At 56.0% G+C, this 26,708-nt stretch overlaps 2 protein-coding genes across 20 annotated transcripts; one reads left to right on the top strand and one right to left on the bottom strand.

Annotated features, from left to right (window-relative positions):
• Positions 1 to 1,418, top strand: SH3BGRL3 (SH3 domain binding glutamate rich protein like 3). Its single transcript, NM_001131878.1, is given in 3 exon segments — positions 1 to 105; positions 666 to 833; positions 959 to 1,418. Coding segments are annotated over 3 exon segments (282 nt in total). The 5' UTR covers positions 1 to 57; the 3' UTR covers positions 1,025 to 1,418.
• Positions 1,419 to 2,177: 759 nt separating this feature from the next.
• On the bottom strand, positions 2,178 to 26,699 carry UBXN11 (UBX domain protein 11). Of its 19 annotated transcripts, none has more exons than XM_054539654.2 (16): positions 26,446 to 26,612; positions 22,875 to 22,999; positions 22,636 to 22,741; positions 21,506 to 21,534; positions 20,737 to 20,835; positions 17,795 to 17,895; positions 17,258 to 17,312; positions 16,750 to 16,826; positions 14,037 to 14,163; positions 5,614 to 5,828; positions 5,256 to 5,333; positions 4,168 to 4,288; positions 3,948 to 4,051; positions 2,688 to 2,761; positions 2,473 to 2,613; positions 2,178 to 2,393 (listed from the first exon to the last, which is right to left on the bottom strand). In XM_054539654.2, the coding sequence occupies exons 3-16, from the start codon at positions 22,704 to 22,706 to the stop codon at positions 2,195 to 2,197; spliced, it is 1,491 nt and encodes a 496-aa protein (XP_054395629.1). In that variant the 5' UTR covers positions 22,707 to 22,741; positions 22,875 to 22,999; positions 26,446 to 26,612; the 3' UTR covers positions 2,178 to 2,194. The 19 variants fall into 19 exon arrangements, with proteins under 19 accessions (XP_054395629.1, XP_063570289.1, XP_054395617.1 ...); XM_063714219.1 differs by having other exon boundaries at positions 17,783 to 17,895; positions 22,636 to 22,765; positions 26,446 to 26,580; XM_054539642.2 differs by having other exon boundaries at positions 17,783 to 17,895; positions 26,446 to 26,580.
• Positions 26,700 to 26,708: the final 9 nt, after the last annotated feature.

Below are 26,708 nucleotides of genomic sequence, written 5' to 3'. Positions count from 1 at the left end.
AGTGCAGCTGCCGCTACCGCCGCCCTCTGCCCGCCGGCCCGTCTGTCTACCCCCAGCATGAGCGGCCTGCGCGTCTACAGCACGTCGGTCACCGGCTCCCGCGAAGTAAGTGTGCGCCCGGACTGGCGCTGGGGGAAAGCGCAGGGCTGTGTCCCGGTGCCTTGGACCCTGGCGCCCGGGACCCGCCCCCAGGACGGGGGCGGGGTGGGGGGAGTGCGTCGGCGAGGTGCTGGGCACGATCTCCCGGATCCAGTCCCGAGACCCCATCCTGAGCGTCTTCATCGGGCATCCTGGGTCCTTTGCAGCCGCAGCATGAACTTCCCGTGCCCATCCCCCATCAACCCCACACCCATTCTCTGCACTCCCACTACCGGGCTGACCCTGACCACGACCGCAGCCTGCTCTTCCGGGGCCTGCCCTCCCCTCCCCTCCCCACCCTACCCTGAGCCTGACCCCCTCCCCCGTGGTTGATAATCCCTCTCTTCATCCTGCACCACCTCAAGCCTGACTCATCCTCCCAACTCCTAGAGGCCAGAACCCTCCCCTAGTGTGGAGGTGAATGGGGAGACAAAAGCTCCTGGTCACACTCTCTCTCACCCTGCCCAGTGTTTCCCTCATAAATCCTCCAGCCTATCCACTAACCCCTACCCACCCTCTGTCCCCAGATCAAGTCCCAACAGAGCGAGGTGACCCGAATCCTGGATGGGAAGCGCATCCAATACCAGCTAGTGGACATCTCCCAGGACAACGCCCTGAGGGATGAGATGCGAGCCTTGGCGGGCAACCCCAAGGCCACCCCACCCCAGATTGTCAACGGGGACCAGTACTGTGGGGTATGGGCTGGGGGACTGGGGGGTGGGGGGAGCGTTGGAAGAGAACTCTGGCCAGGGTCAGATCTGCCACAAAGCACTTGGGCCCCCTGCATTCAGGTGACCACCCCTCACCTCCCCTTCTCCAGGACTATGAGCTCTTCGTGGAGGCTGTGGAACAAAACAAGCTGCAGGAGTTCCTGAAGCTGGCCTGAGTCAAGCCTGTCGAGTTCCCCTGCTGGACTCCATCACCACACTCCCCTCAGCCTTCACCTGGCCATGAAGGACCTTTTGACCAACTCCCTGTCATTCCTAACCTAACCTTAGAGTCCCTCCCCCAATCCAGGCCACTTCTCCTCCCTCCTCTCTAAATGTAGTCACCTCTTCTCCATCTAAAGGCAACATTCCTTACCCATTAGTCTCAGAAATTGTCTTAAGCAACAGCCCCAAATGCTGGCTGCCCCCAGCCAAGCATTGGGGCCGCCATCCTGCCTGGCACTGGCTGATGGGCACCTCTGTTGGTTCCATCAGCCAGAGCTCTGCCAAAGGCCCCGCAGTCCCTCTCCCAGAAGGACCCTAGAGACAATTAAATGATGTCCTGTTCCATTGGCACTGTGTCTGGTTGGTTGTGGCCTGGGCCTCCTGGGTCCCTGCCCTGGGCAAGGTTGGTAGTTGTGACTGTGCTGAGACTGCTCTGTGGGAAGGGTGGCTGAGCTGTTCTCTTGTGACTGTCACCTCTGTGTTAGTGCATGTTTGGATATGTCTGCACACAAATACCTGTATGGACCAGTGGTTTCTGGAGATGTCTGGGTGGGCCACCCTCCAGTTCACATGCATGTGTCCATATCATGCTCGTGCCTTGGTGTGTAGTGCACATTTGCATGCCTGTCAGTGAGTATGGCCATCCCATGCGCCTGCCTGTGTTGGAGCACAATGGCTAAGTACGAGTGTGTCATGGGAGGTGGGTACCCAGCTGCAGTTCTGCTAGTTTGGGGGCATGGGTCTAGAGGCTAAATGGCTTTGTGTGGTGTTGAAGTGTCCCCACAAGTTGGTGGGTCTGTGCCTGTGCACAGGTATCTGCTGGCTGCACACGTATACAGTGAGGCTCTGCTGTCCCAGCTGAGAATATAAACCCAGCTGGGGCCAGCTCCTTCCCCCCACTGCATCCCTCCCTTCACAGGATCCACTTAGCCCTTCTTGGGAGAAAGAGGAACCTAGAAGACAAAGACCCAGCAGCCAGGCCCGCCAGCTGGGGCTCGAGTTACCAAGGGGCGGGTCGGCACCGCCCCCTCCCTGGCCCAGCTGGTCCCAGGCCTTTCCTATGTGCCTGGCGAGATGGCCCACCCGAGAGCCTGGCGGAGCAGCGGGTTGAGGGGGCGGGCACTTTATTGGGGGCTGGGACTGGGGCCGGGACCGGGACAGGGACCAGGACTGAATTTCGGGCTGGACTTCGGGGCTCGGCGTGCCCGCAGCAGCAGTGCTGCTTTGGGCACCAGGCCTGCAGCCTGCAGCGTGAGTGCATCATCCTGGTAGAGGGTGGGTGGGAATGTGCTGAAGATCTCAAAGGCGGAGGCATCCATGGCCCTGGGGACCAGGCAGAGCAGATCAGGCTGGGCAGTGGGGCCAGAGCCCCTCTGTGGCCCCAGCCCTGCCCTGCGCCCACCTGGCCTGCGCTAGCAGAGCTCGCACATCCCCAATGGTGTTGTCAGGCTGCATCATCAGTAGGAAGGCCTGTTCCCCATTCTCAGACTTGATGCGCAGCATGGAGAGCGGGGGTGCCGGCGTGTTGGGCGACTCCTGGCTCCTGCACAGCCCAGAGGCCATCAGCGCTCAGTGACCCAACGCCCCCAGGCCCTCACCTCCTCGTCCCGCCCTCACCTCTCTCGTTCAGCGGCCAAGGTGGGCGTCTCCACCACAATCTCCTGGATCCGGGCAGACAATGGGCAGCAGTTCTGGAAGGTATCAATGGAGGGTGGACAGAGCCCTAGGCCCCGTTTGAGTCATCCCCGCAAACCTTAGAGGGACACATCCTTGACCAGGGACAGATGAGACCAGTGAGCAAAGCGGGAGGGGGTGTTCTGTATAAACCAAGGCCAGAGGAGAGACAATGGAAGGGGAAGAAGGTTCTGGGAGGCAGCCCCATGGTTCCCCCCAGGTAATGGAGACAGAACCCCACACAGACGATGATCAGGCTGGAAGCCCACCCCAGCCTGGGGTCAGGGAAGGCTTCCCTCGGAAAATGACAACTGAGCTGTGACTGAAGGATGAGTGGGAGTCCTTAGAAATGGAATGGATGCAGGGATATTCCAGACAGCATCAACAAAGATCCTAGGGTCAGGGAAAGCTTCCTAGAGGTGGCGACACATTTGGGCAACTGCCAGCATTATGTGTGGCTGAAGCTGGGGCTCAATTGGACTGGAAGGAAAAGGTTGGTGTGAGGAGGGGCCTGGCAATATAGGACGGGCCTTGAGTGCAAGCATAAGGAACCTGGCTTTATCTCAAGAACCACTGGAACATTTCAACAGGGAAGGCAGCCTGGAGGGTGGTCAGCAGGGGCAGGAGTGGCAGTGGGAGGCAGCTGTCTGGGAGAGACACTCTGGACCCTAGACTAGGGTGGTGGGTGGCTGGAATGCGGAGAAGGGATGCATCTGGGAGAAGTTCTGGGGGTGGACAGACCAGACAGGACTTAGCAAGGTGTGGGTGAGGGAGGCAGAGGAGGCCTGAGAAACTAAGGTTTGGTGCCTTTCACAAGTGGACACCTAGGAGGAGAAGCAGAATAGGGAGCGAGGAGACAGAATGATGAGGGCCAAGGAGAGTCTGAGGCAGCCACGAAGGGAGTACCCAGTACTGAGTTGGATATTTTGGCCTAGACCTTGATGGGGTGGCCTGGGCCTTGGGCTCACCCCTGGCCTGGACTCTGACTTTAGCCCTCTTACAGCCAACCCACCTGCTTTCTGGGGCCCAGCCAGTGCCCTCACCAGCCTCACAGTTTCCAGGAGACAGTGGAGCAACAGCTCTGAGGGACTCATCAGGTGCCTCAAGCTTGAGCCTCCAGACAAGACACTGTTCTGGCAGGCTGGACCAGGGCTGGTGCTAAAGTTCCCCCAAGAGGGCTGGGGGAGTTAGCGTTGGCCTCACCTGCAAGGTGTCCCTGATGGGGCCCCGGATGTCAACCACCTCGCCTTGCCGGATCACAAACTTGGGGAGCCTGTTCAGAAATTTCTCAGCAGTCATCCTGGAGCCTGCAGGGAAAGCATTGGGAACTGGGGCCCAGGAAGGACTGAGTGGTGGTGGAGCCCCCCTGGAGTTTGTTCTGCAATCCCCCGGCCCCCTGGCTCAGCCTGGGGGCCAAACTCACCTGGGTGCTCCTCCACCCTGTCCAAGGCCTTGTGCATCCGCTGCCTGCCCACCACACGGCCCTCGCCTGGGAAGGGGTCCAGCCCATCCTCCAGGTAGACCTGATTGCGCAAGTCACTCACCTGGCAAGAAAGAAGGGCGACGGCAGCAGGCCCAGCTCTTCAGCCCTTGGCCCCACTTTCATCCCTATTTGCCTAAACACAGGCCAAGGGTATGGTCTAATGCAACCCCCGTTTTACATATGAGGAAACACAGGCCTCATAGTTCATACTGCTGTCATCTCCCTCGGCCCTGCTGCTCCTGTAAGCACCCCATCCACGCCAGCTGAAGCTGCAGTACTGACACCCTCCTTGGAGACCCCCCTCTCAGGAGCCTACCATGAAGGCAGAGTGTGAGGGGGTCAGAAGAGGACAAAGCCCCTGCTTTTTTCCAGTCTGCAGCACAAACCGCATCATCATACACGGAACCTCACTTGCCTCATCAAGGCATAGCTCCGAGGCCCCCATTGTGGCACGAATGCCTTAAACACCCCCCGTCATGACTCATGCTGTTTCCTGAGCCCTGGTGACACATGCTCCCTCCCTGACACGCCCTCAGTGCGGCACTAACCCACCACCTTCTGGAACACGAAACCTCATGGGCTCCGGTGGTGGCACCTACCCATGGGGCCAGTTCTACCTTATGTCCTTGAGTTCCAACATCTGTCCCCTCTGCTTTGCATTTGTGGCTCACAGCACTGCCTCCCACCCTACCCAGATAGCTTCAGGAGACTTGGGGGATAGCTGGGCCACTTCTGCAGGGACCCCAGGTTGTCAAGGTGTCCTGAAAGCTGGGGAGGACTAGAAGGCAGTGGCCCCACAGCCGAGGCTGTCTCCAGGGTGCCAGGAGAGGGCGCTGCCTGCTGCTGTTTCGGGCCTCTCTGCTCCCTTCCCAGCCTGGCTTCCAGACTTATCCTCCTAGAGGGCATCAGACTGGGGTCCCCCAGGGAGTGCAGTGGCTCCCCCTCAGAATGGGAGGTGCCTGGGGAAGCTGTGTATCCCCACTCCCTTCAAAATCCCCAGAGGTGTAGTTTGAGGAGCAGCTCATCACCTTAAAGGGGACCCCGTTGGGGTACAGTCGCTGGAGCTCTGAGGGAAAGAAGCCATCCAATATGTCTCGGAGACAGCGCTGCAAGGGGAGAGGAAAAGTGAGGGGGTGGCCTGGGCCTTGGGCCCACCCTGCCCTGCCACTGGTCTGGATGGCAGGCCCTAGATCCAGGGTCACCCAGTGCCACACTCTGGAAACATTCAGAGTTCCAGGCCTTGGGAGAGGGGCCTCTGCAAGTTGTGTGTGGGCCTGGGTGCCCCATGGAGGGCAGGCTGGGCCTGGGGTGAGCTGGCTCCATCATCCCCAACTAACAGTGGGCAGCAGGGGCACTAGAACACCACCCCCCCAACACCGCTCCTACCTGTGTGGAGGGATCGTAGAAGGGCTGGAAGGGCCCGTCGAACATCATGATGCCATTCCGGTAGAGCTTCAGCGGGATGGGCTCGAGGGTACGCAGCCGTGCCCCGCCGGGCACTGGTGTCACCTGGGTGTCACCCTCTACCACCAGCTCACTAAGATCCTGCAGGCTGGCCAGCAGCCTGTCAAAGTCCACCTCAGGGGGCGCCAATGAGTCCCCTGGCAAAGAGGACAGACACCTATGAGCCGCCTCTCAGCTGTCGTGTCCCTAGCAGCCCTAGCCTCTGTGGCTCCCTCCCAAGCTGGGCAGTGGTCTGTCTCCTTAACTGACTGCCTGGGGAAAAGGAAAGACAACGCTAGATAATAACAGCAGCTGTTAGGACAACGCTAGATAATAACAGCAGCTGTCTTTTATTGAGCACTTATTTTGTGCTAGGGGTTTACTATCCATATTCCATTCCCACTTCTTACCAAGCCTATCTATAAAGGCTACAATCACCTCCATTTTTTCAGATGAGGAAACTGAGGGTTAGAGAAAGTTACATGGCTTGTGAGGAACACAGCAGTAAGCAGCAGAAGCAGGATCTGATCCCAGATCTGTGCCAGGCACTGGGTTGGCAACTGAAAAGCACATGGCAGAGCTCCCAGCTCTGGATCAAGGCCTTCTGGGTTCAAATCCCAGCTCCTCCCTTCTATCTGTGTGACCATAGGTCATTTAATGCTTGTGCTGCAGCATTCTCTTCTAGAATGGATGACAGTAGTATCTGCCTCCTAGGATGGCTGTAAGACTACAAGAAGTGACCACGTAAGAGCCAGTTTGGAACACGCACCCTGTCCATGTTTGCTACTGTGCCCACCTCCACCTTGCACACATGGTCCTTACACCAACCCTGAGGCTTAAGGCAGGGGTAATTATTTTTATTTATTTGAGATGGAGTTTCACTCTTGTCCAGGCTGGAGTGCAATGGCACAATCTTGGATCACCGCAACCTTGCCTCCTGGGTTCAAGCGATTCTCCTATCTCAGCCTCCCGAGTAGCTGGGATTACAGGTGCGTGCCACCACACCCGGCTAATTTTTGTATTTTTAGTAGAGATGGGGTTTCATCATATTGGTCAGGGCTGGTCTTGAACTCCTGACCTCAGGTGATCCGCCCGCCTTGGCCTCCCAAAGTGCTGGGATTACAGGTGTGAGCCACCACGCCAGGCTGAGGCAGGGGTTATTTAGTTCCATTTTACACATGAGGAAACAGGCCCACAGAGATGAAAAATGACTCGTCCCAGCCACTTGGTGAGAGGAGGAACTGGGAAGGGAGCCGGGGCTGACTCTCAAGTCTGTTTCCCCCACCCATCTGCACCATCAGGAGAGGGAGGTCAGAAGAGGGACAGATGGCTCTTAGGGAAGATGTAGGGACAGCTGCTGGCCAGAACAGATATGGGACAGACCTTAGGTTGTACAACTATTTCTGGGTCACAGACCCCTTTGAGAAGCTGACAAAGCTCTGGCCTCCTCTTCTGAAAAATGTGTGGCGCATACATCTGTGCACTGGCTTCCGGGGAGAGTAGGGAGTGGTGGGGACAGCCGTGACGGATAACACAGCAGAAAGGTGGAGGGCAGGTAGATGCTGGCTGGGTGCAGACCAGGGGCCTGTTCTGTCATCTTTGATGGGACCTGGCCCCCAAGTAAGTCATCTGTTCGGGTGTGCCCTACAACACACCAGTAACTTTTGGGGCCTCGGAGAGGCTGTTTTTCAACAGGACAAGCAGGCTGCGGCAGGATGTGGGTCAGGGCTCTGGGGACCTAATTCCTTTCCTCTCAGTGGTGCAGTGGCTGTACCAGGGAGGTGGAGATGTGTTTCCTGTTGCTTTTGCAGCAGGTGAAATGGTAGGCCCCAGCTGGCCTTCTCCTCTCCCTTACACTTCCTACCATTGAAGGGGCTATACCTGCCCCCACCCCCTCCAGGGGTTCCCCCCATAGTCCCTGAGATTCCCAGGAAAAACTCGCCTAACAGAATGATACCAAGACACTATTTTAACAACTACCTTAAAAACAAATAGGCAAACCTAAAAACAATAGCAGAATAGATCATCTCATATAATGCCTGCCTCAACCCTCTTTTTTTTTTTTTTTTTTTCCGAGAAAGGGTCTCCCTCTGTCACCCAAGCTGGAGTATAGCGTCACAGTCATGACACTGCAACCGTGACCTCCCGGGTTCAACTGATCCTCCCACCTCAGCCTCCCAAGTAGCTGGGACCACAGGCAGGCAGGCATCACCACACCCTGCTAATTAATTTAAAAAAAAAAAATGTAGAGACGGGGTCTCGCTGTGTTACCAGGGCTCCGTCTTCTTTATAGATGGGGAAAGTGAGGCCCAGAAAGGTCAGATGACATGGCCTGATCAGACCAGACAGAGCCAGAAGAGCATCAAATACACCAACTCCTAATTCAATGCTCCTGCCACCTCCCAGGGCCAGGGGTTTTTCAGGCTGATGAACATGGGTGGTTGACAGGGGATGGGGTGAGAGCAGGGAGGATGCCAAGAAATGACGAAAGGGAAGAGAGAAGCTTGCCAAGAAAATGGCCCTGGCTTAAAGAAGTAAAAGCAGGTGGCCCAGGCAGATGCTGGATATGATAGAGTGGAGGTGAGACCAGGGGCCAGGAAGAAGGAATCACAGCTCTGGGCAAACCCGCACTGAGAGAATGAGATAGGAAGAGCTACCACAGCAGGGCCTTGTGAAGCCAGTGAGCCCCCACCACCCCACAAGGGCTCAACTGAGGCCTGACCCGTGGATGGAGAGAGGTGCAGTTGGGGAGTCACACAGCGGGAGGAAGGTCAGAGGGCAAGTCCCAGGTCTGCCCTGAGCTAGCAGCAGAACTCAAATGGAAAGGCACTTCCTCTTTGAGCCACAGCCGTCCTTTCTGTGCAATGGGGAGATGATAAGAACCCTGTACTGCCTGCAAGATCCAGCTGGTGAACCTGTCTGTAAATGACAGCCCTGTGCCAAGTGCCAGGAGACAGACATCACCATTTCTGTTTTACAGATAAGGAAATTGGGCCTTGTGAGCTGTCATGCCCCAGATCATGCAGCTTGCAGGGCCCAAGTGACTCAGCCTCAGTGCTCAGTGATCACGTAGGCTGCCTCTCAATATTGGTTCTTGGGAGGCTGCTTACTGGGGTCCCTTTTCCAGGGAGAGTGGCAATGCTGGGAGATCACCTCTGAGGCCTCATCCAACTTTGAAAGCCCACGAGCGTATTAAAATGAGGAGAAGGGAGGTCAAGTTCAAGCTCTTTGTCCCAACTCCCAAGACCCTTACTTAGCACCCAGCCTCCCCAACCTCCCCTCAACATGCCCCTCGCCTTGCGCTCTGGTGGGCACTGCAGGGCACTTCCGAGCTCTGTAACCCTGGGCCTCTATGGGCCTCAGCTTCCTCTTCTGTACGATGAGGACAATAAAAGTTCCCCCACTTCACAGGGCTGCTGTGAGGCTTGGAGGAAGCGTTTGGCAGATGGTGGCTGTTGTTGTCCCTAGCACCGCCTACTCATCGCTGGGCTCAAGCTGTGCCCACTCACCCCCACCTCCTCCAAGAAGCCTTGCTAGGAGCCCCCTCAACCTGCCTTGAGGCTGCATGCCTGGAGCCCTTGCGCCCACACCCTTGGCCCTCGTCACAGGCTGCTGCTTTCTGCTTGCTTGTTTGCCTTCCAGCCATGCTGGGTATCCCTTGAGCTCAGGAGCATTGAGCCCTGGGCCTGGCCCAGAGTGGCTGGGCCACTAGAAGCAGGGTTGGATCCTGCTGTCTAGCAATGTCTGAGCACCTGTGCTCTGCTAGGCCCTGCCCATCATGGCGATGCCCACGTCCAGGGTCCTGCCATCCTCAGGCTCAGACTCAAGTGAAGAAGACAGGGCGGCAAACGGCGACAATGGCATGTGTAAGTATCACTGTGGGGGCTGTGGAGCCCAGAAGAGGGCCAGACCCTACCATGCTCAGTGGAGAGGTGGCAGCCCCTCACTGCGCAGTGCCCACGGCACCCCGGCAGCTCACGCGGTGCCGCCCTCCGTGTGCCTGGCCTTGACCCTCAGGCAAAGATGGCTGCAACAGGAAGTGGAACCACTATTACCACACACCGGCAAGCTGGGCCCCGCTCTGGGGACTTTACTGCAGTCACTCTGCTCCTCAGAGGAGCCAGTGCAGGAAAGGAGGCCCTGCAGGTCTGGTCCCCGCCAGAGCACTCAACCAGCCTGTGGCCTGGCAGGATCTGAACTCAGGCCTGCCGGGTCCCACCTGCAGCTCTCTCTGGCCCCTGCCATTGAGCTACACACCACCCTGTCCCCACCTCATCATGTGCAGATGACTGTCCCAATGTGCTCTGATCATCCAAGCCTGGGCATGCAGGCATCACAGCCAATCACATACAGCTACACACACCCTTGCCCATGTGCCAAGCACTGGGACATGCATGACAACAGCTAGGTGACAGTGGCTGTCACAGTTTATTACCACATCCACTCAGTGGCCCCAGGAGCCCATCAGCATGACTGAGAAGGAAATGAATTCAGAGGGGGTCAGCGATCTGCGATGTGGGGTCTGACCCGACCTGAACCCTGCCTCAGCCAGAGCTTTTAGCCCCTTCCCTCAAGCAGAGCCCTCCCCACAGAGCAGCACAGCCCACACAGGGCAGTCAAGAGTTTGATGGCGGAGGTTGGATTTGCCCTGAGCTTCAGAGGAGAGGGAAGCGGGCAAGGCGCTCTGTGGGGACAGAGCAGGAGCAAAGGCTGGAGGCAGAAGTGCAGGTGGGGAGGGGTCAAGCCGGGTGGCTCTCGGGATTGAAGGGCAGGCCCAGGGGCAAGTCACGCAGGCTGCGGAGTCAGGGGGTCTCCAACCCAGACTCAGGAGTGTGAGGCTTGAGAGGAAGGAGGGAGGCGTGCGGGGTGCTGGCAGGGAGAGGTGGAGCCACGGAGGGAGGCAGGGACTGACTTGGGTAGGGGAAGTGGGGATTTCAGAGGGAGATGGGAGGGTGAGGATTCTCAGGGGAACAGGGAAGTAGTGAGGAGTGAGGAGCTCAGAGATGCAGAGGGTCGGGGGGGAGTGAGAACCTCAGAGCTGACCAGAGCTCTCAGCCCCGAGGCCCAACACCTGGCCCCAGTGGCGTGTGACCAGAGCAGGACTGTCCCTTTCATGTCTCCACGGACCCTGAAGCACCTGGCACAGCATCCTCTGTGATGCTGGCAGAGACAGGGGGAGAGTGTGCGATCCAGCCTGAGGCCAAGCCCCTTCATGGCCCCACCGGCCCTCCTCCCTAGGAGTCCCAGGCTCCAGAAAGTTTGATCACCCCCCTGGCTCGGCACAGATGGCCCCGGCTCATCCTCCACGGGCCTCCACCCCAGCGCCTGTGGGAGCCTCTCCAACAGAGGGAGAGCAGAGCAATCAGCTGAATGTCAGGCCAGGGGGCGCCAGGCTGTGAGCCTGAGGCCCCCGGGCAGGAGCAGGTTGGCACCTGGGGAGAGAGGAACAGGGACGCAGGAGAGAGAGATGTCCCAGGAACAGAAGCTGCTAGCAATGAAAAATATGTCATTCATCTGGCAGAAAGAGCTGAATCAAGGCCGCCCCCCATGCTGAAAAAATCAAAAAACAAAAGAAGGAAGAGAACGCACGGAGGGACCACATATATGGCCAGGGCCTCCAAGATGGAGGGCAGGGTTTTTCACAAGTCAAAGTGACTTGAGGCACTCAGAGCACAAACAACCAAACAGGGCAGAGTAGGAATCCACAGAGCCAGGTCCAGAAACCAGCCATCTGGAAAGGAGCAAGGAGGTCCCTCCTGGCCAGGAGGAAGGCTGCCCTGCAACAAGATGGCAGGCCTACCTGAAGCCTGAGCCCAGCCTGCCATGGCAGGGCCCAGGGTGCGGCACTTGTGGGCCTCTGGCCTAGATCCAGGATACACATTCTTAGAGCATCTGCAGCCACCCGATAGGGCCTCACCTCTCACTCATGTCAGGGGTCCCTCGAGAACTCTCCCCACGACACCCACCCTGGGTTCAGTTAGAGCTTTGGAGTTGGCATGCCTGGGCCTACAGTGCCCTGGGCAGCAGGGACACGCTCCCCTTACTAGCATCATAGGGGCTGCACAGGCCCCAGCTTTGCTGTGTCCCAAGTGGACTCAGCATCTTTCCCACAGCTGTGCTCCCTCAGGTTATCCCTGACTCCCCCGGTCCTCTCCCTCATGTAAAGACACCAAGGCCACGGATTCTACCTAAATCTCTCTGCCCGTCCCTTCTCACCATCCCCACCCTCAAGCTGGGCATCATCTCATCTTCTGCCTCGGTGACCAACTGCCTTACAGTGGGCTGCCAGCCTTAAGTCTTGCCCCTCTTCCCTCAATGATGAGTCCACAGACTCCTTAAGTGCCTCCCTTTACCCATCTGTGAAATGGAGTAACTCCTGGCCCCTGTCAAGGCTGTGAAGATGCTAACAGGGCACAGTGGCTCACAACTGTAATCCCAGCACTTTGGGAGGCTGAGGCAGGAGGATCACTGGCATCCAGGAGTTCAAGACCAGCCTTGGCAACGTAGCGAGACCTCGTCTCTACAAAAAACAAAGAAAATCAGCTGGGTGTGGTGGCACGTGCCTGCTGTCCCAGCTACTCAGACAGCTGAGGTGGGAGGATCGCTTCAGCCCAGGAGGTTGAGGCTGCAGTGAGCCATGATTGTGCCACTGCACTCAGCCCAGGCAAAAGTGAGACCCTGCCTCAAAAAATAAAAAGAAAAATAAAGAAAAAAGAAAATGCTTTGAAAGCTGCAAATGGCTGGGCGCGGTGGCTCACGCCTGTAATCCCAGCACTTTGGGATGCCGAGGCGGGAAGATCACGAGGTCAGGAGTTTGAGACCAGCCTGACCAACATGGCAAAACGCTGTCTCTACTAAAAATACAAAAATTAGCCGGTATGGTGGTGGGCGCCTGTAATCCCAGCTACTCAGGAGGCTGAGGCAGGAGAATCGCTTGAACCCAGGAGGCAGAAGTTGCAGTGAGCCGAGATTGTGCCATTGCACTCTAGCCTGGGCGACAAGAGCAAGGCTCCATCTCAAAAAAAAAAAAGAAAGCTGCAAATGGCACAAAAATGGGAAGTGATGTTTTGAGAAGAAGCAGTGAGGGCATTGCACCCTGAGATCTGGGGGCATCCGGCCAGAGCCCAGGCCTAAACAGGAGGCAGGATTCTCATGTTTGGGGTCTGGGTTTTTACCTAGCAGGAAACCAAGAAGGTGTCGTCATCTTCCAAATGGGCCCCTTGGAAGCTGTGCTCCTATTCCCGTGGGACCACCCCTGCCCTCAGACCTTGGAAACAACAATGGCTGCAAGGCCAGAGCTAGGTGCTCTGCATTTAACTCATTTGCTCCTTGTAACTCCCAGGGAATAACACTCCTGTTTTGTTGGTGAAGTGAATAGAGGTCACCTGCCCAAGTCACACCTGGGATAGGAGGTGGAGTCGAGCTGAGGGCCCAGGCATGCCTGACTCTAGAGCCTGAAGAAGCATCTTTTGGGTGACAATCTCCATTCTTTGAAGAGAATGGGCCTGGTTTTCAGAAATGGCTAGTTTTATGGACCCAAATCTGTGGGTCTATAGGAGGGGACTGTGGGAGGAATCCCTCTAGATACTAGTAGTCAAGTTAAAAATAAGACATGGTAGGCCGGGCGTGGTGGCTCACGCCTGTAATCCCAGCACTTTGAGAGGCCAAGGCGGGCAGATCACGAGGTGAGGAGTTCAAGACCAGCCTGGCCAACATGGTGAAAACCCATGTCTACTAAAAATACAAAAATTAGCTGGGTGTGTTGGCACACACTTGTAATCCTAGCTACTGAGGAGGCTGAGGCAGGAGAATTGCTTGAACCCAGGAGGCAGAGGTTGCAGTGAGCCAAGATCGTGCCACTGCACTCCAGCCTGGGTGACAGAGCAAGACTCTGTCTCAAAAAAAAAAAGGACATGGTAGGGGCCCACAGAACCAGGTGGATTCCAAGGGCCATAAGCAAACCTGGAGAGGGAGGCCAAGCCTGGGAATTTGGCAGCAGCTTCTAGAACAGGAGGATTGTTTTTTTTTTAAAACGGCAACAGCTTCTAGATTGGTGGCGTTTTGTAGACTATGTAACCTGAGGCAAATGAGGCCTTGCTACTACCTCTTGTATCTCTGGGCCTCTGACAGATGAGCAAGAGAGAGCAGAGGTGGGACCGCGGAGAAGTTGGCCAGCAGGTTAAGCGGTCAGTGATGGAGGCCGAGGCTGCTCCTGCATTGTCTCAGGGGCAAGTTGTGGGCTCTCAGGGCGTCTTGGGTCAGGGACCTGGGCATGAATGAGATAGGTCTCTGGGGAGCTGCTGGCCAACAGCAAATTGTCGGAGAATTCCTTTTAAAGAGGGCCTGGGGCGGACGCCCTGCTCTACCTGGCTTCCAGAACTTCTTGGCTGTCATCCAGTCCCTCTCGCCATCCTCTGAGACCGTCTTGCTCTCTGAGTCCTCCTGGTCCATGGGCTCGCCCACCCACTGCAGGCCATAGTCACCGAGGAACCGCTGTGGGAAAGAAGGGGGAGATGCAGGGGCACCGTCAGCTCAGCCCCTTCCCAGGAAAGGCAGTGTCAGCCCAAAGCCCAACCTCAGTCTGCAGGTGATGGGGCCCCCCGAGCTGACCAGACAAAGGGATGAGTAGGGGGATCTTGCCATTTCCTGGCTGTGAACTTGGAAAGCCACCTCAGTCCCTAGAGCCTCAGACTCCTCCTCTAATAAAATGGAGATGACAGTTCCTGCCACATAAGCTTGTGAGGAGGGCTCAGTAAGATCACTCAGGTCAGCGCCTGGCCCATGCGAGGGCTAGGTAAGGTCAGCCTTCTTGGCTACAGGAATCATGTGGCCTGGCCCAAGTGTGAGAAGGAGGCAGGGCTGAGGGATGTGAACCATGTGCCAGCCTCCCTAGGGCTTGGCCGCATGTCCCCTCTGCCACAGGAAACTTCTGGACTGTCTACATGTCCACACCCCGACTTCTTTTCTCAAGCCACTCTAACCTGGCCACATCGCCATACCTCTCTGAAACTGCTCAAGGTGCTGCCACCACCAACCTACCCGCTGCCAAGCGCATGGGTACATTTCTGTCTTTATCTTTCACCATCTGCTAGTTTTCCTCCCATCTCCTGGGCTGTTCCTTTCCAATTTCCTTCACCGTTTCCCCTTCCTATCCAACACCAACTCGTGGGGGCCCAGCTCCATCCACACGCTCTCCCAAATATATACGACAGAACCCAAATTTGTATTTATGCAGATTTCACCTGAGCTCCAGACTCACATTTCTAACCGTCTACACTTGGATGTCTAATGGCCATGGCTCTTGCCCCCGTCAAACCTCCCCCGCGCCAGGTTTTCCTGTCTCCCGAAATGGCACCCCCTCCACCTGGGAATCCTCTGTGGCCTATTCCTCCGGGATGACCCACAAGGCCTGTGGTGTCACCTCCAATGCAGCCTGGAACCCATCCGCTGGGCTCCATCTGCTGCCACCACCCTAGTTCAAGCGACTGTCATCTTTCTCCTGGACAATCCAGGGGCGGCACCTGCCTCCCCCGTCCTCTCCTCACCCACACCACCTACCCCCACAGAGCAGGGTGGTCTTTTTGTCAGGCCACCTCTCAAACTGAAGCCTTCCAATGGCTTCCCATTTTTTCGGGACAGGATCCAGCCAGCACCACGGGCGGCTCCAATGTGATGAGGCCCTTACGACCTCTTCTCTTTTCCTGTTCTTCTCCTTCCTCCACACAGCCACCGACCACAAGCCAAGTTATGTGGCGGGAAGTGGCACCTTCCCTGTCTAAGGCCTGGATCCTCTTACCCCATTCCCCTCCTCACTCACCAGACATCATGCCGAATGTCACCCCCGCAGGTGGTCCCCCAACTTGCCTCTGTGGTGTCACCCATTTCATCAAGTCACAGCACTCTCTGTACTTGTGTACCTGTGTACTCATTTGTTCCCCTCCCCACAGACTGGCAGCCTCATGCAGGCGGGGGATCATGTCTGTCTTGGTCATGCTCTGCCCCAGGCCTGCCCCAAGCAGATCCTCCAGATGAGGCTGTTAAATGAATGAAGTGATAACTGTGTGGCAGAGATGCATGCAAGGGCAGTCATGCCGCTGCCCCGAGGCTCTGGTGCAGCCCTCACCGCCTGTGGCCACTGCTCAGGGACAACCCCAGGTATGAACAGCTTGGAGTGGGAAGGGCTCTCAGCTGCAATTGGAGGTTTGCTGCCAAGGTTTTAAATTAGATTGAGACTTTGGAAACCAATTCTGCGTGGAGAGCGAGCGAGCCTGAATCCCAGGAAGAACTTCTGGCAGGGCCCATGCGTGCCTGGGACCCTTCTCTGTGCCTGGTGTCCCTCTAGTTCCCTTGCTGTTTGAATGGCTGTGTGAGCGGGGGAAAGGAAGGTGACTGGGGTCACTGAGTCCCCAGTGAGCAGAAGTCACAGCCAGAGGCAGCAAATTGCTTAACCAATTCAGTGCTAGGTCCTGGGTGCACGATGACAAACAGGAGGAAACTGCTCCCTCCTTCGTGGAGTTCAGAGTCCCACAAGGGAAGAGAGATGAGGCACTGAGAAAGCACGGGATGGAAAACCTGCCTAGGAGGCCCGGGGGATATGACTGAGGACAGCGGAACTGACCTGGGGGAGGTGGGGAAACATTTCAGCAGAGGGAACAGCAACAGCACGGCCCAAGGCCCTGAGGTGGGAAGCAGCTCCATGAGGTCAAAGACCCGGAGGAAGGGCCTCATGGCTGGAGATGAGAGTGGTTCAAGCTAAGATGAAGAGGCACGCGGGGGCCAGCCCGCAGGGGCCACGGCGAGGACTGTACAATTCAGTTCAGTGGGAGCCACGAGGTCTGCTAAGTAGGGGAGAGGCATGTTCAGAGGGCCCAAAAGCAGGGGTGTGCCCCAGCCCGACACCTCCCTGGCTCTTTAAAGTCTGGGCCAGTCCTGGGTAGAGAAATGCGGGGCAGGGCCCCTGGGTGGGATGTGATGAGGAGAGGCCCAGAGAGGTGGGCTCGGACCCAGCTCCCGAGGAACATGCCGTGAAGAGCTGGGGACTGCTGGCTGCCCGCATCCCCCGGGCCCCACCTCTCTCACCTCCATCTCCCTGACCTGCCGCTGCAGCTGCACGCACATCGTCTCCAGTTCCTCCTGCCGCTGCAGGGTTGCCTCGGCTTCAGGGAAAGACAGGGACAGGCTTCAGCTGCCCCAGCAAGACACTGCCAGGTCACCTCTGCCCTGAGGGTCATCTGGAGAAGCTGTTCTGGGGATCCCCCAAGAACTGCCTCTTGGCCCCCCACCTCTCTGGCCTCTCCTCTGACCTCGTGGCGGTGCCTTGATGGGCCCTAGGAGGCTGCCACTCCCCTCAGAGCCTCCCGTCCTCCACACTGCAGATGGGACTCGGTCCCATGTAGGAGGGCATGGAGTGACTCCAGCACTGTCCTGGATATGCTGCAGCCCCTCTGTGGGCTCAGCTGTCCAGACCCCACCAAGCAGTCAGCTTGATGCTCTTGATGCCAGAAGCCATTGTGAAGCTTCCAGGAGCCCTGGGCCCAGGGGAGGTGCCTGACTGGGGGCGCAGGTCAGCCCTCCAAGAGCCTCCTACCTGGATGTGGCTGGAGGGTCTGCACCAGGTCCTCCAGGGCCGCTATCTTCCGATCCTGTAGCATAAGACACAGGGTGAGCACAGGGCCTGTGGTTCCCAGAGCCCTGCCCAGACAGGAAGCTCCAGAGCTTTGCCTACGTTGGATGCTGGGGAGCAGCAAGCCCCTGCCACCCTTTGGCACAGCCACTTCTCCCGGACCTCAGATAACCCTTTGCAGTTCCTCTGAGGTAGGGAGAGGTGCGGCCCACACCTGAGGACCCCCGCATCTGAGGGTGCCGCGCTCTGCTCAGCAGTCCGCTGTGCCACCCAGTCCAGGGTCTACTGGGTCCTGCTCAGCTGAGGGGAAGACCCCCCAGCCTCTCGGCTCGGGTCACAGGGACCTAGATCAGGCCCAGGCCACACCTGGTCCTCAAACTGGGCAGGTCAGTGGGGGAGATGGTTCTAGAATCACCCGCCCTAGTCCAACTCCTGGCCTCCCCAGCCCAGTCCCTCCACCTCTCAGACCGGCCCCTGGCCCTCTCCCACCTGGAGCCCCACCTTGGACAGTATCTCATCAGTCTGGGCCTTCACCTGCTGCTCCAGGTCCCACAACTTCCTCGTCATGGAGGCCATCAGCTCCGAGTTATGCGATGCAGGGACTGCCAAGCACACAAAGTCCTTAGAGCCCAGACCTAGAGCCGAGGCTGAGTTGTGGGGGTGGAGGGAGGAGGATAGGGGTCCCAGGAATGGAAATGAAGGTCCTGAGAGCAACTCCCACTGGCATCATAGGAACTGTTCTAAACACTTCATGTAGATCAACCCCCTGTAATCCTTGAAACACACCCAGGAGGTAAATGAACTGTTTTAGGAAACTGAGACACAGAGGGATCAAGTAATTTGTCCAACATATACAAGGAAGTGGTGTAACATATGGGCCACATCACCCTGAAGCATTGCCAAAAATTTCACCCTCAATCTAATCAAACCTCCAAATCTAGTGTCCAGTTGGTAGGCAAAACGGCAGATAGAGGAGTGAGGCAAACACCCCACGGGCAAACCGCCAGACAAAGCCAGAATGCGGGGCGCTGTGGAAAACAGTAGCCAGGGCCGGGCGCGCGGTGGCTCACGCCTGTAATCCCAGCACTTTGGGAGGCCAAGGCAGGTGGATCACTTGAGGCCAGGAGTCTGAAACCAGCCTGGCCAACATGGTGAAATCATGTCTCTACTAAAAATACAAAAATCAGCCGGGCGTGGTGGCGGGTGCCTGTAATCCCAGCTACTCGAGAATCGCTTGAACCCAGGAGGCGGAGGTTGCAGTGAGCCAAGATCGCACCACTGCACTCCAGCCTGGGTAACAGAGTGAGGGACTCCGTCTCAAAAAAAAAAAAAAAAGTATGAAAACGGAAAAAAAGAGAAACCTACAGGAAGCAGCAGGCCTTTTCCTTTTCTTCCCCTAGACACTGTCCTTTCTATGTATGAAGCAGGAACCACAGCCATCATCCTACAACCACATGAGGCTGACATGTCAAGGCAGGTTCAGTGGAAAGATGGAGAAATCTGAGCCCCTGATGATGTCTTGGAGTCACTGAATTAACACCCCTGGAGCTGCCTCTTTAGGATTTCTTTGCATGTGGGATAACAAAACTTCCTTAATGTTCTTGTTGGTTGAGGAAGGGTTTTCTTTGACTTATAGTTAAATGCATCTTAATTGACAAAGAAATATTTGGGAACTGTCTACACATGGAGTGCAGGTGAGCTCACTGGGGCACAGTGGACACAGAGGAGAATCCAGGCCAGAGGAACATCACATTGAAAAGCTGAGGACCCGGATGCGGTGGCTCACACCTGTAATCCCAGCACTTTGGGAGGCCAAGGCAGGCAGATCACTTGAGACCAGAAGTTCGAGACCAGCCCGAGCAACATAGCGAAACCCTGTCTCTACTAAAAATACAAAAATTAGCCAGGCATGGTGGTGTGTGCCTGTAGTCCCAGCTACTTGAGAGGCTGAAGTGGGAGGACTGCTTGAGCCTGGCAGGTCGAGGCTGCAGTAAGTAGTGCTTTGCACCACTGCACTCCAGCCTGGGAAACAGAGCAAGGCAGTCTCAAAAAAAAAAAAAAAAACCTGAGGCAAAAAAGGAGGTGGTGATGACAGCTAAGAGACAGAGCCTAGAAGCAGAGGGTAATGGGAGGGCAGCAGCTTGGTGCCTAAGAGCTTGGTGGAGGTCCTGAGAAGGAAGGAGCAGTGGACAATATAGGACACTTGGCCGAGAAGTAAAATAAGACAGGCAAGTCCTCATCTGTTACCTTGGTAGGGACAGATATTGGCTGGGAGTGGGAGAGGAGGGGATGACAGGGGAAAGCAGGGAAAGGACACCTGGAGCTCTTTCAAAGAGAGAATCTGGTTGCCACGGTTGCTACTGAAAGTGACCTGGCTGGGTATGGTGTCTTATGCCTGTAATCCCAGCACATTGGGAGGCTGAGGCAGGAGGACTGATTGCACCTGGGAGGCTGAGGTTGCAGTGAGCCGTGATCGCACCACTGCACTCCAGCCTGGACGACAGAGCAAAACGCTGTCTCAAAAAAAATAAAATAAAAAAGAAAGTTGAGCCCAGCTAGGGTATAGGAGATCTTGGCTTTGTGGTGAAATGGCCGCAGAACCTTAGGCCAGGCTCTTCCTGTCTCTTTTTCTACCTCAATTCCCTCCTCCAGTAAAATGGAGGGGGCCTGGTGGAGGATCATCAGGCCCTTCCCTACGGCTGGCCTCCTGATGGGCAGCCACCACGCTGAGCACCTCATGTGACAAGCGCTGGCCAGGGGCCTTCCACCGAGGAGCATCTCATTGAATCCTCCCAACACGCTGCCCTCGCTGTTCTCATGCCCATTTCACAGAGGCCTCAGAGACAGAGACATGCGAAGTTGCTTGCTCAAGATACCACAGCTAGTGAGCTAGTGGAAACTTCCAACCTTATCCCCAGCATCCCCAGATCCCGCCCAGCACTCTGCACGGCTCATCCCTGCCTGCCCATGTCTCCCCTTTTCTCAGACCTGCTAAATCCCCGCTCTGGGAAGCCACCCTGATTAGCCCCATCCCACTTTAGGTGCCTCCATGAGCTCAGCATTGCCACAGCCCTCTGCCAAGCTAAGTGAACTGTCTAGGCGACTTTGGGCCTTGCCAGAGCCCTGCAGAAGCAGGAAGCTGAGCTCTACCCCAGGCTCTTCATCCCTCTCTGACCCTGAATCCTGAGCCCACTGATATCACACCTGGTAACTATAGCCACAGCCTGGCCTGGGGCTGGGGCTGGGGCTGGGCCTCCTGAGCTAAGAGTGGGGCTTGTGTGGCTTTACGCCAAGCCAGGTCCCTGCCACAATCAGCCAGGAGTGGAAGCAGCTGCCTCAGACCAAACAGGTGACAGGAAGGGCCATACCTCCCCAGGCCTTGCCCTTTCTCTGGGGCCCCCTCCTGCAGCCAGGACCCAGACCCTTCAGGCCTCTGCTCTCACCTTGCCGACTCACCGGGGCACCTATGCCACCATAGCAGGAAGGGACTGAGATCTTTTCTTCTGAGCCACGCCCATCACTCAACATGTCCACCTCATCTTCTGCAGACAGGGATGCCTAGGTCACCGCTCTGGGGCCGAGACCCAGAGGAAACTCAGGCCCTGGGCCCTCGCCAGCATGACGCGGCCTATGCACTGTGCCCCAGGGAGTTTGAGGAGAGAGAATTCACAAGGCTGGGGAGCAAGGATCCAACCAGAATGGGGCTGTTTTGGAGTTCTTCCAGTCCTGCTCCCAGGGGGACCGGCATGGCCAATGACAATGCCATGGTGGGGTGTTGGGGGGCGGGGATCCAAAGGCCTGAGCTACAAGAGTCAGGGTGGCAATGTGTGGACAGGCCTCCCGGGAGAAAAGGCTGTCATGCTGGAGGTGGCTGGAGGTGGAAGGCGGGCTGGGATCCAGACTCCTGGGCTGGGTAATCTCTTGGCCCTCACATGGTTTCTAGGTACACACTGGCCAGTCCCACAGTGGGTAAAGGGGTTCAAATGTGAGTGGCAACATCTGTGCCAAGGGTATGGGGCCTCCTAATCTGAGAGCTTCCAGGAGGGAATCCCAGCCCTCAGGGAGGACAGGGTGGGAGCTGCACATAACACGGTGGAGGCCGCTGCTCCAGCTGACAAGGGCCTTTGTTGTGTGACTTCTCTCCATCGACCCAACTGTAGGAGGTGCGAGCACATGAGAGGCCAAGAGGGCATGAGGGTGGAGCACACTTACCATCTCCGTAGATGCGGATTCCTCGCCTCCTGGGAACCCAGGCAAGAAGAAGGAAGAAATATAAGTTAGGGCCCCTGGAATGATACCAGGGATAAGGGTCTGGGCACCGGACTTCAGCCAAAGCTCAAAGAGATGCAAGCGGGGCCTCTAACTCCTGAGGACTTCCAGCCCCAAATCCCAGCACCAGCCTGGGGTGAGAAAAGGGACAGGCTTTGAGGTGTCTGACTTCGCCCAGTGGAGAAGGATGGGGAAGGGGTGAAGAGCAGAGTCTTAGGTGGGAAGACTACAAGGCTTGCAAAGCCCATGAGCTCAGCCCCAGCTCTGCTCTGCAAAGGCTGTGAGGCCCGTTGCTTAACCTCTCTGAATCTTCTAGGCCTTAGAATGACTCAAAGTGGGGCCAGGCGTGGTGGCTCACACCTAGAGTGCTGGTAATTCCAGCACTCTGGGAGGCCGAGGTGGGCAGATCACGAGGTCAGGAGATCGAGACCATCCTGGGTAACACAGTGAAACCCGTCTCTACTAAAAATACAAAAAATTAGCCAGGTGTTGTGGCACGCGCCTGTAGTCCCAGCTACTGAGGCTGAGGCAGGAGAATCGCTTGAACCCGGGAGGCACCGGTTGCAGTGAGCCAAGATCGTGCCACTGCAATCCACAGCCTGGGTGATAGAGCGGGACTTGGTCTAAAAAAAAAAAAAAAAAAAAAAACCACCACTCAAATTGGTATTCCGAAGAGCAAGAAGGAAGAGAGATAAAAAATGTTTTGAAAACATAAAAGTGCTAGACAGATGTAAAAGATTCCCTTTACTGAACCCCACACAGGGCCTGGCCCAGGATAGGTCCATAGACCATCTGTGTTTGCAGAATTAATCAATGAACAGCGAATGAACAGATGGGATGCCAAGCCACTCCTACAGGGCCCATACCTTACTGAAAGCACAACCCAGTTTGTGCTCAGATCCAAAGTTGGACGCCCCAGAAGAAGGTATAAAGAAAAAGACAGTGGTCAGGGAAGGCTATGTGGCCCTTCTTCGTATTCCCCGAGACACTAGGAGTCGTTGTCCCCTGGCCATGGAAGGATGGAAGAGGATACAGGGGCGGGGACAGAAAGACCCCCGAGGCTGGCTCCTTACCCAGGATTCACAGGCTCCGAGGGCAGGGGCACTTTCCGGGTCTTGCTAAGGGAGGCCAAAGGTGAGCTCATAGTTCTACGTCTAGAATCCAGCTGTCAGGAACTCCCTAGAGGAATGCAGGAAGTCAGCCCTTGGGGACAGAGGGGACAGACTCAGGGCTCCAAGCCCAGGGGATAGCCTGAAGTTTCCACTTCCCTGGCAACTCTTCCTGATGGGAAGCACTGTCTAGGCAGCAGTACCTTTTGCCTCTTCCACTGTCCCCACAGAGGTTTCTGGAAGTTTCTGTTATCTGCATGCTCTTCTGGGTATACGGCTCTCTGCTCTGAATTGAGAGACCTTTGGCCTGGTGGTGCTTGGGAAGGGACTGTGAGGGTGGGACGGGATGCAGAAATGAGTCAGAAGCCTGGAACTTTCCCAAACTTAGAGCCTGAAAATGCTACTACCCAGGAGGCCGTCTGTCCATCAGCCAGCTGGGTGACACAAAGCCCAAGTGTCTCCTTCCCTCCCACCAGAAACCAGGTGCCACTCCCAACATCTCAGAGCCAGAGAGGCCAACCCACAGGCAGGATTCAATCAAGACAGTCCATGTGGGCCAGGCTCCGTGGCTCACGCCTGTAATCCCAGCGCTTTGGGAGACTGAGGTGGGTGGATCGCCTGAGGTCAGTGGTTTGAGATCAGCCTGTCCAACATGGTGAAACCCTGTCTCTACTAAAAATACAAAAATTAGCTGGGCGTGGTGGCGTGCTCCTGTAGTCCCAGCTACTTGGGAGGCTGAGGCACGAGAATCGCTTGAACCCAGGAGGTGGGGAGGTCACAATGAGACAAGACTGCGCCATTGCACTCCAACCTGGGCAACAAGAGCGAAACTCCATCTCCAAAAAAAAAAAAAAAGACACAGTCCATGTGACACCAAGGTTAAGATGTCAGGTTTTGCCACTCACTGGAGTAACCCATCCTCAGTTTCTTTTACTATAAAATGGGAGTAGTAATAGTACTGGCACAGGCAGGGTTCTGAGCAGATTCAGAGAGAACAGAGAAGGTCTAGCCCAGTGCGAAGCTCAAAGGAAGCACTGAAAAATGTGAGTTGGGGCTGCTGTTCTTTTTGCTGTTGCTGCCACATAGGAGGCACCCGTAAATGTTAGTTTCCTTTCCTTCCGGAAAAAGGAGTGTACCTGAGGGACATAATCGAAGGCTACTACTCTATTCAGTAAATGACCTCAGATGATCCACCCGCCTCGGCCTCCCAAAGTGCTGGGATTACAGGCATGAGCCACCGCACCCAGCCTGGACCAAATTTTTTAGGACAAATCAAAGGAAGTTCCACTTTGAAAATGTCTGGTTCTGGCCTCAACCCTACTTCTGAAGTCAGTCAGTCAGCAAGGGAATCCATGCTGCCTGGAAGCAGCCTCCAATGCCTTCACTGCAGAGTTTGAGAATCATGCCCTACCACTTCCTTGGAAGGAGCCCTCCTCAAGGATCAGGCCCAGAGTTTCTTCACCCCCACCATCCAGCCTCCCAAATCTGTCCCCACCCTGCCCCAGCCCCTGCCCTGTCTGGGCAGCCTCGCGGGTTGTATGGCCAAGGCTCCCTTCATTAGTTCCCATGTGCTACCAGAGAGATCTTAAAACATAAAGCAGGCCAGGAGCGGTGGCTCATGCTTATAATCCCAGCACTGCTCACCCACGGAAAAAAATTCAAAATTCTGGCCAGGCACGGTGGCTCACACCTGTAATCCTAGCACTTTGGGAGGCCGAGGAGGGTGGATCACCTGAGGTCAGGAGTTCAAGACCAGCCTGACCAACGTGGCGAAACCCCATCTCTACTAAAAATACAAAAATTAGCCGGGTGTGGTGGCGGGCACTGGTAATCCCAGCTACTCAGGAGGCTGAGACAGGAGAATCGCTTGAACCCAGGAGGCGGAGGTTGCAGTGAGCAGAGAATGCGCCATTGCACTCCAGCCTGGGTGACAGAGCGAGACTCCATCTCAAAAAAAAATTCATAATTCCTTGATATAGGTGACCTGGTCCCTGCTTATGTCTCCTGACCTCATCTCCCATCTTGCCGCCTCCCACACTTGAGCCACCTGAACTGCTAGCAATGCCTCAAATGCACGTGTATGCCCCCTGCCTCAACCTCAACCCCCCCACTCCCAGAATGGTCTCCCCACTCCTACCTGCACCCTTCCCTTGGGCAGCTAACTCTTTTTATTCCCCTTCAGTTTGTTTTTCACTTATATTTTAGCTTTTTATTTGAAAATTATTATAGATCCACAGGAAATTAGGAAAATAGTACAGAAAGATCCTTTGTATCCTTCACCCAGCTTCCCTCAATACTTTTTTTTGTTTTTTGAGATGGAGTCTCGCTCTGTCGCCCAGGCTGGAGTGCAATGGCGCAATCTCGGCTCACTGCAACCTCCGCCTCCCAGGTTCAAGCAATTCTCCTGCCTCAGCCTCCCAAAGTGCTAGGATTACCGGCGTGAGCCACCGCACCTGGCCCATCTCTATAATTTTCTTACTTCAAAAAAGTTACATAAATGGAATTATACAGTATGCAACCTTTTTCATAAAACAGCTTTGAGATATAATTCACATATTTCACCTTCTTACAGTGTAAATTTCTTTTTAGTATATTCACAGAGCTGTACTACCATCACAATTTTAGAACATTTTCATCAGCCTAAAAAGACCCTGTACCCTTTAGCAGTCACCCCCGACATACCCTCCAGCCCCCACCCCTTTTCCCAGGCAGCCTTAGGCAACCACAAATCTACTTTCTGTTCTATAGACTTGCCCACACTGCACATTTCATATAAACGGAATATATACTAAAAACGATTGAAATTTACACTTTAAAGGAGTGAAGTATGTAATACGTGAATTATATCTCAATAAAGCTGTCATAGGGGAAAAAAAAAACTCCTAAACCAAATCCAACATTTTCGTCAAACTCACTTCCTCCCACTTCCCCCCTCTTAATGGGACCCCAACACCCAACCACATTTTTCTCTCCTTCCTTCCTTCTTACGCCGTCTTTCCTCTTACACTAAACCCTGCAGGTTAAACTCTTTCACATACAGCTGCCCCTTTCCATGGCTACCGTCGGCCGTCCTAGTGGGACTCTCACTGCCCATTCTGGGGGCTGTCACGTGGCCCCCAACTGACTTCCCTACTTCCAGTGTCACTCCAGTCCAGTCCGACACATTGTCTCCAGGTTAACCTTCTCCCAGAGTACAAGGGCCCCTGAGGGCAAAGGCTGCATTTCCCTGTCCGTTTGGGGGGACTTCTGAGGGCAGGGGCATGTCTCTTTCTCCTTCAGATTAGGGAGCCCTGAGGATAGTCGCCTACCTCCTTCACTTTGGGGCTTCCAAGGGCAGGACTGTGACCACCCCTCAGGCCAAAAGCTCCTTAACGCAGAGTTGTCACCCACTTCAGACCTGGCTCTGAGAGCAAAGCTGTGTACCATGCCTCTACATCTTTGGGACCAAACTCAGTGCTGTGCTTGACTCACAACATTCTTCTTCACACCTCCTCAGCCTATCCGTCATCCCCAAGGCCCAGAGCTCTGGCGGGGACACGTCTGGCCCGCTGCCAGGACTCCCTAATGTCCCCAGGACGCGCTCAGGGAGCGACGTCTATCACGACCTAACCCAGCCCTGGAAGCCGTGTCGCCTCCTTCCGCCTCCACGCGTAGTCATGGTAAGCAGGGTCCCGAACCTCTCCTGTGGGAGCCGCAGAGCTCGCAGGCCCTCGGGGCTCGGGCTCCAGCCTGCGTGGGGACTCCAAGGGCAGAAAGGTCTTAAGCCAGACTCACCACGCAGGGCCACTAGCCGTCCCGCAGCGCCGCCATCTTGTTGTCACGCGGTTTCCTAGGCCACCAGGACCCGTGCACTTCTCATTGGCTAGTTTGAGGGAGGCCTGAGCAACCTGCAGACAGCGAAGGTGGATACAGTCGCCTGTGCTCGGATTCTATTGGCCCACAGAGTCGGTATTCTTCGCGGGCGAATCCCAGAATGCACCGCTCTGAGCGGGCTCCAGGTCCGGGGCGGCGGGGGGGGGGGTCGTTCATACTCTCAG

Source organism: Pongo abelii, chromosome 1, assembly GCF_028885655.2.
Source record: "Pongo abelii isolate AG06213 chromosome 1, NHGRI_mPonAbe1-v2.0_pri, whole genome shotgun sequence".
Lineage (NCBI taxonomy): Eukaryota > Metazoa > Chordata > Mammalia > Primates > Hominidae > Pongo > Pongo abelii.
The sequence above is the reverse complement of the archived record's forward strand: the minus strand, read 5'-3'. Positions and strand labels throughout refer to the sequence as shown.